Genomic DNA, 14580 nt, shown 5'->3' with positions numbered 1-14580 from the left:
TTAAGTAGGAAGTGCTCTAAATTCATCAATCCACCTTTCCAATATAAGAGCAGCTGTTCCTACTTCACAAAGTACTTTTTAATTCTGAACAATGACATACAAATTAATTTGAGGTCTATGCAGCACCATAAATCTAAAATAGATGCTGGATAAAGCATACATTCATTTTTGAAAAAAAAATGGCTCATTACAAAAGCTATAGCTTTTCACTCTCAGGAACTTGAACTGATACCGTAAATTTGTTCTGGCTACTGAATGGTAACTACAGTTACTGTAGATCAGTTGACTTTTATTTGTAACTTTCCATTATTTCCAAGTAACAGGGTTAGTAGATCTCCTACTGCTGCATAATAATTGTGTGACATTTATTCCCTGGTTAACTGAGCTACTTGTACAATACATTGAACTATCCAGGCTGGATTCATGCAATATACTAGATTGAAATGTGGTTTATGTATCCATGTGTCATATGAATGCAAGAATGAGTCTAGGGCAGATGCAGCACTACAGGACAAGTCATTGCATATCTACTGAAAAGTAAGTTTGCTTGAGTTCTGTTTAAAATTACTGTTAGATAATGACACAAAACTGCACTCAGTTTGGTTGTTTTTAGGAATGATATACACAGCACTCTAACATCAACTTTAGATACATCTAGATTTTTCTTTACTGATGTCAGGTACTGTATATAATTCCTGTACAAGAATGTTCTTTTGCAGCACTTTCAGAATATTTTGTCCCAGTGCAATTTACAGTTATCAAATAGTAAATTTTTAATGATTGACAACATCAACACATTGAATGCAACATAGATTACTCATCTATAACTTGATTCTTTCATGAGTTAATCATTTTATTTTTTTAAAATAAGTATTTACAAATTCAAATTTCAATACTCATTCTACCAAGCTGAAGCAAAGAAAAAGAAAGCATCAATATGAGAATTGGATCTATGATTGTATTAAAATCCTTATCCACTCCAGGCATGTTTATGCTGTACAACTCACAGAATGAAATTATTTTTCAGCTTTTGTCCCGTTGCTAAATTCTTATCTAAAAGTTGACAGCATTGAAGAAAACTAATAGTCAATACATATCAACATTATAACATATTATAACCGCAACATATTTTACTACAAATGCATAATCATTTTTAACGTTGGGGGTAGAAAGCATTTTACTCGCAGTGAAAACATGATTTAGCCTGCTCAGCCTTTCAACAGCCCTGTGAAATTATTAATTTTTCCATAATACTATGCAAAAGTGCATCTTTATCCATCTTGCAACCTCTAAATGTGTCAGACTATAATCTCACCATTCCCAGTCAGTGGAACAACTGATGATCCCGATCAGTGGAGCAAGATGATCCAATACAGTATCATGGCATCAAATTTGAGAACTTTGATACCGATGGCAGGAAAACAAATCTGATTTGTTTTCTGGCTGGGATTACAAACTGCACCAAGCCTTAGCTTGCTGAATATTTGTTCACATCACGCATAAACCACGATTTGCACCCGCTCAGCTCAATCCAAATTCGTAAGAAAAATCAGTCGGCCTCCATTCCCAAAGCAGCCAGCAAAGGTTACAAAACGGAGGGAGAAATCCCGAAATACGTAGCGCCTCTCGCCTGGGAAAAGGAAAGGAAGAAGAAAGGATCATCAGCAGCAGCAGCAGGAGGAGGAACTTTTGTACGCCTCTCAGGAAGAGGGTTTTTTTTTCCAGCCGGAAGGTTTTGCTTGTCGTACGCACAACCGGGCTGCGGGTTGTTTGCCACGTCTGAGAGCTGCAGGTCGGGTGTTCGTATCGCGGAGCCGGGCTGGTCCCGTGGAGATTCCTCTCTCGTGTCGTGACAATGGTGAGATTGAGAGGGGTGAGGACCGGGGTTGGCACTCAAGTTTGACTCCCTTCGCTGTGGGCATTCAGGCGTACTCCTTTCGGTCTTCTGAGTATGAGGAGTGCGGTGGTAACTGCTGCTACTGGTGGTGGTTGTTTTGCCTGTTCCTGAAGGGCTGAGCTGGTCACCGAGCTTCTCCCGGGAAACTGCAAAGGTCGAGCGAGGCGAGGGTCAAGGGTCGAGGCGCATTCCCCGACTCCAACAATTCGCTAATCCCGGCCATGTCTAAGACTCCTTCAGTTGTTCCAAACCATTACTTTGGGACCCTGAAAGCGCCGTCCTGTATTGCCGGACGCTTTGCAAGAGATGTGTGAAACCCATTCATCCAAGCGCTTGTTTTTCATTCATTTTGTGTTTAATGCGGAGGGATTGTCTTGCATTGAACTGAAAACAGAAGAGGTATTTCTCAAAAGACTACATCAAAGATTCACCGATCTTAAATGGTTCTGATTCAGACCAGTTACTAGGATTTGGTGACAAACCTAATTTGATATTGTAGAGGACAGTTGGGAAGCTGGGTAGCATCCAGGAACAAGGCAATTTTTTTTCTTCCCATCAGGGCATATTTATGCTGAATGCTGGACAAGTAGTCCTTGACTTACTACTACAGTTGGGCCCAAAATTTCTATTGCTAAGCAAGACAATTGCCCCATTTTACAATATATTTTTTTTGTAAAACATTTGTTAAACAAATCAGGGAGGTTGTTATGTGTATCATAAGGTTGTTAAGCGAACCTGGCTTCTCCCATTGAATTTGCTTGCTGGAAACTGGCTGGGAAGGTTACAAATGGTGCTCACACAATCTTAGGACAGCACAATTGTCATAAATATATGCCAGTTGCCAAAGCATTCAAACTTTGATCACCTAACCATAAGGATGCTGCAATGGTCAGAAGTGTGAAACTGGTCATAGGTCACTTTTTTCAGTGCTGTTATAACTTTGAAAGGTCACTAAATTAATGATCATAAGTTGAGGACTACCTGTAACAGCTTTCTGGACATTTAACCTTATTGACCTTGCTGGAAACCAGGACAGATTGTAGTAGTAGTAGTAGATATGCTTAAACAATCCATAAAACTATTGAAATTAGACCTACCTGTTCACAAACAGCTTTGCCCTGGGTCTAAGATATTTTTACATCCTAGTTTAGCCATAGTTTTGTGGCCAGGGTAGTCAGTATGAGAATGAGAATCAAGTTTTCAAAACTAGATGTTTTGCCACCACTTTTTTTTCCTGTCCTGTCAGCTAAAGCAGGCACAAATATTAGCTTTGTGTGTTACCTTATACCAGGATCAGTTTCAATATGTTATAGATGTTCTACAGGTTAACTGAGAACAAAGAAGTCAAAATGCATATGGGATGCTATAAAATTATCTGAAGATTAATCATGTTAATGTAGGTAAACTACTGTAAACAGTATGGCCAAGTCCTACATATTTTAATTCTTGATTATGAATATAAAGTCAGGATCAATAAATATTACAGCTTCTTTGTATTTTCCTATTAGGTGTCTGTAATTAATACAGTGGACACTTCCCATGAGGATATGATAGTAAGTATTTTGTCTCTTTCTTTTTTTAGAATATATTTCAGTACCAAAATAAGTACAGCAACATTCATTTTAGTAAGATAATGCAAGGAATGAATATTTTTCTGATGTACTATAGAAAACTTCAAAGGAACACCTATATGCTAAAACCACTTTTTACTTGGAAAGAAAAAGAAAATTATGGTAAAGCTAAGAATTCTTCCCTTTCTTTGGAGAGATAGAATGGGATACAGTGGTTGAATCCAGAAAATGTGGCATTAGATGATGAACATACTCCAAGTAAGGAAGCTGTTCCTTTTAAATACATTTACATGTTAATCTACCATATTATAGCATATACAGTATACCATATAGAGATGTAGGGGTGAGTGGAGCAAGTGACACATTATCTGTTATATTTTCTGAGTATAACAGTGTATAACTTTTGCTACTGTGAAATATGCCTAGAAATAGTAGGTGCCAGTCTTAATAAAATGGTAAGGATATATAGTGATAATTGAGCACATTCTGCTATGAGAGTAAATACTTGTCTCAGCCCGGACTCAGCTATATCCATGATTGTGCCTTGTTATTAGTTTTTCATATTTTTAATTTTTCCAAAATTGAGGTATGCTGTCTATAGTCATAAATTATGAGTTTGGGGGGGCATTGTAAATTAAATAGGTATCTGGGAATTTACACTGAAGCAAAATGATTTTTCAAAAATCATTTCTTGTAACATTTTTATAGGAATATTATATTTTGAAAAATGTGATGGCAGTTGTGATACTAGCCAGGTACCTAGGGGAAATAAAATGCTTTCTCAGTGAAAAATTAGCAGATGGAGCTGTGACAGTATGGTTGCTTCTTGGGTGTCTAGCATGTTTTTCTAGTTCCCTACTTATAATTTTAGCTGCTAAGATGAAGTGTTGATTATAATTTTTTTCCAGTGAAATACTTTATAAATGTGCATTTTACCACTCATTGATGCCAAATAGCTAATATATATTTCCTGATTGTGCTAACAACCATTGATTATGACATCATCTTCTGCTGTGTGTTTTATATTTTTGTATTGGATGGGAATTTGTTTTTAATTTATTTTAAGATTTTTTGCTGCTGCTAGTCACTTCTGAGATAAGTGGCTATACAAATTACAATGAATAATGAATAAAACAAATACTACATTTTCAAAGATTTAAAAATCGTTATAGAAATAGAATTGTGGGGCTATTAAAGGCTTATTATATTACTTCCTAGCATGATGCTCAAATGGATTATTATGGCACTCGATTGGCAACCTGCTCTTCAGACAGATCTGTGAAAATATTTGATGTCCGGAATGGAGGACAAATTCTCATAGCTGACTTAAGAGGGTGAGCCGAAAGCAAGATAATTCTTTGTTTCATGATCCATTTTTCTGTTGTGGTTGTAGACAAAATTGCTGGCTTTTGGCTGGAATATATTTTTTGCATATCTGATATTCGACTGGACAGCTTTTGTGAATCAACTTTTATCTGGCCTATCCTATATTCTATATACCGTATATCCCAATTTCTTAGGCTTCATCTCATTTAAAAAGTGATTTAACTACAACATCATTGATTGGACTCACAAACACTAAGAAGTAAACCTTGAGTTCTGTACAATTAGGCAATAATTTATTTGATTTATATCCTGTTGTTCTTTAGAAAGACTCTCCAGATAGGATGTGTTAAACTTTAGAAGTAAATCCTCTTTACTAATGGAAATGTTACAACTTTTTCCTTTAAATAAAAAAATACACTGACGCCTGCTTTGAAGCTTTTGATAAAGAAGGATGATATGTGTGAATAAAGAACAGAATAGTTTCTCAGGATATAAACCACTTGACACAATGCATGATTTTAAAGTGGTTTCAAAATGCTCTCCATACATCATAACTAAAAGCAATTACCGGATGCAGTAATTATTTCTTTTTTCCGATAGGCATGAAGGCCCAGTGTGGCAGGTTGCCTGGGCTCACCCCATGTATGGAAACATCCTAGCTTCCTGTTCCTATGACAGAAAGGTTATTATCTGGAAAGAAGAGAATGGTACATGGGAGAAGACATATGAATACACAGGACATGATTCCTCAGGTAGGGCTATTCTTCTCCAAACTATTTGGGTATAGGAACAGATTGCTTTCATTTTTCGGTAGGAATTTTGATTATGTTCGTTTCTTGCTTTCTCATCTTTTTTTTTGGGTGCAGGCACTTCTAACTTTTAAGTGCATCCCTGTTAGTTTTGTTTCTATCACCAGTATCTGCAAATGTAACACTATATAGTAATATTATATTATTGCTTGTGAGTTAAAGCAGCACAGCTATCTGTAAACTAAAATACCAGCTTGGAGGCATTTGTGCTGTTCTTGCCATTATGATTTTTTTAATACTTAACTGCAGATTTATTTATTTATTTTTTTAAAAGGCTGTTGCCATAGCATATGTTCTGTCCCAGCCTACATGAGTCCTTGTTATGCTCACAAAGAGAAACCTCTCTTCCAAGAAACAGACAGGAACTGCAAGAAAAAAACAACCTTTTATTCTCACAGACCTGAGTCAATGTCCAAGGCAAACAAACAGTCCACAGAAACTCGATCCTCAACACGAATGGTTGCCTTTCACAACCAGCACCTCCCACACCTTTTCTTTTATAATTCAGCCAAGGCGTGGCTTCCTAATGGCTTCTCCTTGCCTTTGGAGCCGCCCCATTGCATTCCTCTGTCCTACTCGCTTCTCTTGCCTGCGCGTCCATGCATCCTGGATTTGTCCCAACTGTTCTTCATCACTGTCCAACTCAGGCTCCCAGCACAGCTATGTCTCAGCCTGAGCGTGAGTAGAGGGGCCAGGCTCCTCATCTGACTGTAAGTCTTGGAGCTCCTCAGAGCTTTCCTCTGACTCTAATGTCACTCCAGGCCCCTCCTCCTCGTCTAATTCCTCAGACTCAGCTGCCGGATCCACTGGCTGGTGAGGAATCACAACAGCATAGTAGACTTTCATCCATTTAAGTAATGAAGACTGAAAAGTCAAGATTTCTATATTTTCCTCTTATAGTTGAGTGATTCATATAATAATATAATCTGTTTCTACATTTTCTAACAGTTAATTCTGTATGTTGGGCACCACAAGACTATGGATTGATCCTGGCTTGTGGAAGCTCTGATGGGGCTATTTCTTTATTGAGCTATACTGGTGATGGACAATGGGAAGTGAAAAAAATCAGCAATGCACATACAGTGAGTATAGAGTCATTTTATTGAACATTTTATGTGGCAAACGAGTAGGAAGATTTAAAGCATGTAAAGTCTTTTTATTTTTTTAATAGAATCTCAAGTTCAAATAACCTGAGTCAAAATAAACTTTATATGGGTAAGGAAGGAAAGGCAATCTTTCCTTAATTGGATAAACATCCATGCACTATTAAACAGAGGGAATGTGTTTATCGTTCAAGACATAATAATGGAGGGATTACTTTAAAATGATTTCTTGGGAAGTGTTTAGAAATGAAACAAATAGTTGTTAAAATTTGTCTTTACTTTTGCTATAAATTAGATGAAACTACATAGATTTATTTTTGCATAGATTGGTTGCAATGCTGTTAGCTGGGCACCTGCTGTTGTACCAGGAAGCCTCATAGATCAGCCTTCAAACCAAAAACCAAACTACATCAAACGATTTGCATCAGGTGGCTGTGATAATCTTATCAAAATTTGGAGGTAAGTTAGCCTCAAAAAATATCTAATAGTTTTTGATTTTTTTTTGCTTGTCCTTGCTACAAAGCTACCTTCTTTGCTTCTTCCATCTGCCAAATGATTAAACAGTTTAAAACCTTTCCTAGTTTGTCTCCAACAGTTATTTTACATTTTTGCCTAGTTTTTCTGCATTCATTTGTTGAGCTAGGGTGGCTATGATTCAGTGCCAAAATGAAAAAAAAAAAACTATGCTTATGAAGCAGAACTGATTTTCCTTTGGTGATTCAGATACCAGGTCTTCTGGATCTTTTTTGAAGGATACTTAGCAAAAACTCCCTTGATAGTCACAAGTAGCTCCAAACTGAATTGGATTTTTTGGGCTTCAGAAAAGAAGAATGAAGTGTGATATGATGGTTGTTTTCAAATATCTGAAAGTGTGACACAGGGAGGCAGATTCCAATTGAATTTTAGAAAAGCTTCCAATAGTACAAATTTTGAAATAGTAGGGTCAGTTATCCAGAATGGTGGTAAGTTTGCTTTTCCTGGATATGTTCAGACACAGGCTTGATGGGGGAATTTCTGTTTGATTCCCATACTTTGCTGGAAATTAAAGTTAATTGCCTAAAGGATATCTTGTAACTATTAAGAATCTGTTAATTGTTATTCAAAGCAGACATAAAATAATAACTACCTTGCAAAGGGTGCAAAACTTATCTGTTAGTTTTTGAAACAGCTGTTTGAAATTCTTCTTTATTTCATACTTTGATCAGAAAGTAAGCAGGCCAACTTAACTGCAACACTTATGTGTACTAATATGATTTTTGTTAAGATAGCCATTTCTTTTATCGCAATATATTTATCTTGGCTTTTGCCACTTTTTTTGAACCTTTATCTCTCCCCCCCCCCCCAAATATTTCCAGAGAAGAAGATGGCCAATGGAAAGAAGAACAAAAATTGGAAGCTCATAGTGATTGGGTTAGAGATGTAGCCTGGGCTCCTTCCATAGGTCTGCCAACAAATACTATTGCCAGCTGTTCACAGGTAATTTTACTTTAATGTTTAGCCAATGAAGATAAAGATATGTGTTATTGCCTTCTATAAGATGGGTGGCATATAGGTTTAATAAATAAATAATATTGTAACATAAAAAGCAATTTTGAACTTAAGCTTTTCTGGCATATTGGTTTTTAGCAAGGTTGTTTTTAGTCAGCTTTTAGTAAAATGAGCTGAGTGGAACCATTTATTTAAGTGGATAGAGTCATTTAGAATTCCAGTTCCTCCTATTTGTAATCTGAAGCAGTATATCCAGTTGAGACCTGCACCATGGTGTTTTAAGTACTAGCATTAGAAAAGTGTGATATGTTTACAGATTGGCAGTTGCCAACTTGAAGCAGTTTGAATCAATTCCATGTGTCATGGGGTTGTAGACCCTGTGGCTCTAGTGAGAGGATTTCCTTGTTAAAACGTGAGTATCATTCTGCCATAGGAGATGCTGAATGTTGACAGCTTTGTTTGCCTTCTAGGATGGCAGAGTGTTTATCTGGATGTGTGATGATGCCTCTGGAAACTCATGGTCACCAAAATTACTCCATAAGTTCAGTGATGTAGTCTGGCATGTTAGCTGGTCCATCACTGCAAATATTCTAGCTGTGTCTGGAGGAGATAATAAAGTAAGTATTAAAGCAGCTTGTATCTAAACCCTTTCATCAGTCCAAGTGGCCTTTTGCTATTATTGCTTGTTTCCTAGATTCACTTATGAGTTCCAAAGGCTTTAACTGAAGCAAGAGCTCAGTTGCAGCTTGTTTATATTTGAAGTAAATCAATTTCTGTGGAAGTTTCTGAAGAGGGTGTGAGAAACTGGAAGCTTGTTTAAAATATGTGCCTGGTTTATTACACTGGGATAATTAAATCTAACAACTCATTATCTTCCTTTAATAGAGAGATTGTTACCCACTCTTTCCATATCACTCATACATTTCATAACTTTTGTTACATGTCTTTTAGTCATCTCTGTGCGTGTGTACACACATACACATATGTATACATACATGCATGTGGTCCTTTAGTGATTATTCAGTTATGTAACTGAAAAAAAGTGACTTATGACCGTTTTTCACGTTTATGACCTTTGTAGCAGCCCCTTGATCATGTGATCAAAATTCAGACGCTTGGCAACTGGTTCACACTTATGAACGTTGCTGTGTCCCAAGGTCATGTGATCACCTTTTGTAATCTTTTGACAAGCAAAGTCAGTGGGGAAGCCAGATTCACTTAACCATGTTACTAACTTTATCCACTAACCTACTTAAACGTTTCACTTAACAACGGAAATTATTTTGGGCTCAATTGTGGTTGGCTGTAAGTTGAGGACTGTGTGTCTATGTGTGTGAACAAATCCAACATTTTTAAACATATATTTAGCAGTCTAGCAACAACATTTCTTCCTTCCTGCATTATTCTCTCAAAATGGATTGTACTAATTTCAGAAACTCCAAAGGAGAGTTTAAGAGTGCTGGGTAGTAAGGGAGAAGAAGCTGCAGGATGCCTCGTCTGTGTTCTGTTAACAAGAATTGCTTGTCTTGATCAAGCAATATCTAATTAAATTTAAAAGCAAAAACATATTGATAGATAGCTACCAAATTTAAAACCCTAAATGAAGAAAATTATTCAGAGCAAGGTTCATGTTGTTTCTAAACTGAGTTCTAAAATAAACATTCTTGTGGTCTTTTCTAGGTAACTCTATGGAAAGAATCAGTAGATGGACAATGGGCATGCATTAGTGATGTGAATAAGGGCCAAGGAGCAGTGTCTGCCATTACAGAAGGACAACAGAACGAACAGTGACATACATGATGAAGATTTTCAGTTTAAAAAAAAGTTTTTTTCTACTTTTCTTAGTAAACCAAGTTTATTGAATATGGGTTATGTAAAATTTAATTTGTTATGAATATTCTCTTGATAAAACAATAAACTTGTGGAATGCTTTCACCAATCTGGTATTCAATAGTTTGTTGGACTGTAACGTCCCTAATTCCTTACAGTGCTGTCTGGGAATTATGAGGAAGATGAACTAAAACATTTAAAAGATATCAGGGAAAGCTTCTGTAATAATTTGCTTTAATTACGCTTTTAAATTTCAAGGCAACATCAACATGAAAAAATACTGTTCCTTTTAGTGAGTTTTTTTTAAAACAGTAAGTGTTCATCATTTTGCTTGAAAATTTTGGCATCCTTTCAGTATTTCTCCACTGAAAGAATCTAAGAGTTTCTCAGAATAGATGTTTTATTAATTACTTTTTAATAACTTAAGTTGGACTCATAGGATTATTTCACTCCTGTCTTAACATAGAATAAGAAGAAATTATTGATCTGCTTTGTTTATAATGCATGATTTGCTTGCTCTTGGTTTATAATACAACATAATTAAATAGAAACAATAAGTGTAAGGAGGAATGACACAGCTTTTAAGTAGTGCGAGAATAAAGAAGAGTGCAAAACATTGTTTTTCTTATGCTAATTATGTGAACAGATGTTATATCATTTTTATTTATATAAAAATTAAATTAGTGTTCATAGCAGCTCAGAATTATCTCCCTAATTCACTGAACTATAAGTAGGAGAGGATGTGCTGCACAATGAGACTTGCATGGTTGTTAGGTAGACTATACTGAGAAATCAATTTCACAGGAAGGCTAAAATATTTAACTTAAGATGGACTAAAAAACAAATCCTTACAAGCCATTTATGAACACTATCTGCTGTTGTGGACTTGAGGTACTGTATTTTATTATTTGTTGCTTTGGTAATGCAGCTTGCATTTCTCTATCAAGGCCATCTTCCTTATTATTTACACAAACATCTTCAGTATGAAGAAACACAATCAGTGAGATGTTTAAACTTACAAATTTCAGAACTAGTATTTTAGCAATTATCAAGAGCTATGAGAACAAAGCAAATCTGCATAAATTGATACAGAAATCCCACTTTACTCACTAAGAGTTATTCCCTGGGAAGTGTAGGACTGCAGTTTTAAGTAAGCATAAGCTAGTGAGGGGAAAAAAGTATTTGATCCCCTGCTGATTTTGTACCTTTGCTCACTGACAAAAGAAATTATCAGTCTATAATTTTAATAGTTGGTTTATTTTAACAGTGAGAAATAGAATAACAAAAAAAATCCAGAAAATTGCATTTTAAAGTTATAAATTGATTTGCATTTTAATGAGTGAAATAGGTATTTGACCCCTTTGTAAAACATGATTTAGTACTTGGCAAAACCCTTGTTATCAATCACAGAAGTCAGCTGTTTCTTGTAGTTGGCCAACAGGTTTGCACACATCTTAGGAGGAATTTTCTCCCACTCCTCTTTGCAGATCCTCTCCACATCAAGGTTTCGAGGCTGATGTTAGGCAACTTGAACTTTCAGCTCCCTCCACAGATTTCCTATGGGATTAAGGTCTGGAGACTGGCTAGGCCACTCCAGAACCTTAATGTGCTTCTTGAGTCACTCCTTTATTGCCTTGGCCATGTGTTTTGAGTCATTGCCATGCTGGAATACCCATGACCCATTTCAATGCCCTGGCTGAGGGAAGGAGGTTCTCACCCAAGATTTGACAGTATATGGACCCGTCCATTGTCCCTTTGATGTGGTGAAGTCCTGTCCCCTTAGCAGAAAAACACCCCCAAAGCATAATGTTTCCACCTCCGTGTTTGACAATGGGGATGGTGTTCTTGGGGTCATAGGCACCATTCCTCCTCCAAAAACAGCAAGTTGATGCCAAAGAGCTCGATTTGGTCTTATCTGACCACTTTCACCCAGTTCTCTGAATCATTCAGATGTTCATTGGCAAACTTTAGATGGGCCTGTGCAGGTGCTGTAGAATTTCAGTCCATAGCGTAGCATGTTACCAATTGTTTTCTTGGTAACTATGGTCCCAACTGCCTTGAAATCATTGACAAGATTCTCCCATGTAGTTCTGGGCCCATTCCTTACTGTTCTCACGATCACTGAAACTCCACAAAGTGAGATCTTGCATGGAGCCCCAGAACGAGGAAGCTTGACAGTTATTTTGTGTTTCTTCCATTTGCGAATAATCACACCAATTGTTATCACCTTCTCACCAACCTGCTTGGCGATTAGGAGCATTTCCTTTAAGAGTGCTCCTAATCTCAGCTCAATACCTGTATAAAAGACATCTGGAAGCCAGAAATCTGGCTGATTGATAGGGGATCAAATATTTATTTCACTCTTTAAAATGCAAATCAATTTATAACTGTTTTGAAATGCGTTTTTCTGGATATTTTTTTGTTGTTATTCTATCTCTCACTGTTGAAATAAACCTATCATTAAAATTATAGACTGATCATTTCTTTTTCAGTGGGCAAATGTACAAAATCAGCAGGGGATCAAATATTTTTTCCCTCACTATACGATGAGTGAGTGATTATGGGTTTTCTAAAGCTTTTTATAAAGCGTGTATCTGTTTCCTATGTTTAATTTTTATAAATGTATATCCTATATGTAAAGCACTAAATATCCAAAATGTTTGATAATAATATACAAATACAATAGGAAAGGAAAATTAATAGGTGGGAAATACCACAGATTCAAAACAGAATGACAAAAACATCTCATCAGGTGAAAATTGTTAGAGAATAAATGAATGGACATAACCACAATAATTTGTATAAAATAAAAGTCATGGTCTTTTTTTGTTTGTTTTGTTTGCCAGGAATAGTGAATGTTTTCCCATTTTAACATATTTTGGTAGAAGTTTCTCAAAGAAAAAAAATTCTAATTTCTGTAGTATAACCTGTTCAATTAGATTTTCATTAAGAGACGTTCATTCTCAGTTGCAACTTTAGAACACTTCTCACTGACAGACAGGAATGGGGAAATCAAGCAAAGGCCAGCCACAGCATGACAGGAATACTTTTCTCTTTGCAATTTCACATATTTGCAAATACCATATTTGTGGTATTGTGCCTTTTCTACTGAAGCTTGGATACAAAGTTTTCTACATGGGAGAACTCTTTCTAGCTTTTAACATGAGATTCAGGCAAGAAGCAAGAATTCCTAACACCCACACCTAAGAGATTGTGCAGTTCACCACTTACTTTGTCATGAATCTACAAAATAATACTATTTGTGTCCAAAACAAATTCTAACTCAAAAAAATTATAAAAAGGATATGCTACACTGCTTGAATTGACTTTTATGTTTATTAACATAGCCTCAAAATGGCCAGATTTGGTAATTTTTGTCCAGAGTTTTCATGATTTGATTAGAATTTGATTTAAATAGTCCTATTTCTGTGTTACTTTTGGTCTACTGTTGGTCTGCAGGCCAACATCAGATGACTCTTTGCGTGGAAAGCACATTCCTCAGGCAATCTCTCCATGATGTTCTGAAAATCGTGAAAATGTGGCTTTGTTTGGGAGTGCAGTGGCTGCTGAAGCCCTAACAGTTTTTCTTTCTGGGTTTGTCCTTCCAGATGCTTAGGAGTTTTCATGATTTTTCGGTTTTTTAAAAATAATTTTATTAAACATAAAAGTTAAAAAGATAAATACTAAAATAAATTTAAAAATAGAACAATAGAAAAGTAAAAAGACTTCATCACAAATATAAACAATTTTAGTAACTTAATCACTTTCTCTTAAAATACAACTAATTATATCTTCCTTCCATATCTCTTATCTATAAACAAATCCTTAAAGCTTTGCTTACTCCTGGTCAGTGAAACTCCATTAAAGATTACCAGAGATAACAACATATTTTAAATCTTTCTTTGAATATGTGTAATAACAAATAACTCAAGGAGGTGGATATATCCAATACACCTTCCTCCTCCTTTTTCCCTACAAGGTGAGTTATGCTGATAGAATATGACTGGCCCAAGGTCATGTCCTACATATTGGTTTTTCATTTTTTCTTCAGTCTCTTTTCACAAAATCCTTCAAAACCTTAACAGGTCCCTTTTGTAAATCCAATATAGGAAAGTTACCCAAGTCACTTCTTTGGTTTTTATTAGTATATCCCTTTTAATTGTTAAGAAATCAGCAATTTTCATTTGTGGATCCAGTACAGCATCTTTTTCCATATCATTCTTGTTGCCTGTCACTTTAAAATCTTTCAAATCAATCTTTGTCTTGTCCAGTAAAATATGTTTCTCTTCCATAACACCTTTTAAATACCATCTATAATGGCACACTCTTAAACCTAACTTCTGAATCCATTATTCATACATATTCTTCTATATCTAGCTGCCAGAATCACTTGGTAGGGAGTGGGTGGCATACAAATGTAATAAATAAATAATATGGCCAATGTTGAAGTATTTTGTTTTAATTCTGTATTAGTAAATCAAATTTAAGTACTCTTCTCCTTTTATTGCAATCTTTAGTTCCTTCACTCACTGAATGCTATAAAACTTTTTGATCCA

At 35.8% G+C, this 14580-nt stretch overlaps 2 protein-coding genes across 3 annotated transcripts in view; one reads left to right on the top strand and one right to left on the bottom strand.

Annotated features, from left to right (window-relative positions):
* LOC120319520 (cullin-associated NEDD8-dissociated protein 1-like) overlaps positions 1-1620 on the bottom strand; it is a 30272-nt gene extending 28652 nt beyond the window's left edge. The window contains exon 1 of one of the 2 annotated variants that reach the window (XM_039368455.1): positions 1316-1620. The gene's annotated coding sequence lies outside the window, so the exon portion shown is untranslated. The remainder of the gene's footprint in view (positions 1-1315) is intronic. The other variant, XM_039368454.1, reaches the window with a different exon arrangement.
* A 98-nt stretch (positions 1621-1718) lies between these two features.
* Positions 1719-10133, top strand: SEC13 (SEC13 homolog, nuclear pore and COPII coat complex component). The gene is made up of 9 exons (XM_039368456.1): positions 1719-1858; positions 3406-3450; positions 4687-4802; positions 5395-5546; positions 6552-6685; positions 7032-7165; positions 8062-8182; positions 8665-8811; positions 9875-10133. Exons 1-9 carry the CDS (start codon positions 1856-1858, stop codon positions 9983-9985), a joined length of 963 nt encoding a protein of 320 aa, XP_039224390.1. The 5' UTR covers positions 1719-1855; the 3' UTR covers positions 9986-10133.
* Positions 10134-14580: the final 4447 nt, after the last annotated feature.

This window comes from Crotalus tigris, unplaced genomic scaffold, assembly GCF_016545835.1.
Source record: "Crotalus tigris isolate CLP2741 ecotype Arizona unplaced genomic scaffold, ASM1654583v1 scf7180000020795.235405, whole genome shotgun sequence".
Classification (NCBI taxonomy): domain Eukaryota; kingdom Metazoa; phylum Chordata; class Lepidosauria; order Squamata; family Viperidae; genus Crotalus; species Crotalus tigris.
This window is presented reverse-complemented; position numbering and strand designations above follow the sequence as displayed.

Bases quoted from the DNA above. Each gene is read 5' to 3' on its own strand.
- SEC13 (XM_039368456.1), top strand. The intron at 5,547-6,551 runs GTAGGGCTATTC...ATTTTCTAACAG, and splicing joins CACAGGACATGATTCCTCAG to TTAATTCTGTATGTTGGGCA. The intron at 8,183-8,664 runs GTAATTTTACTT...TTTGCCTTCTAG, and splicing joins CTATTGCCAGCTGTTCACAG to GATGGCAGAGTGTTTATCTG.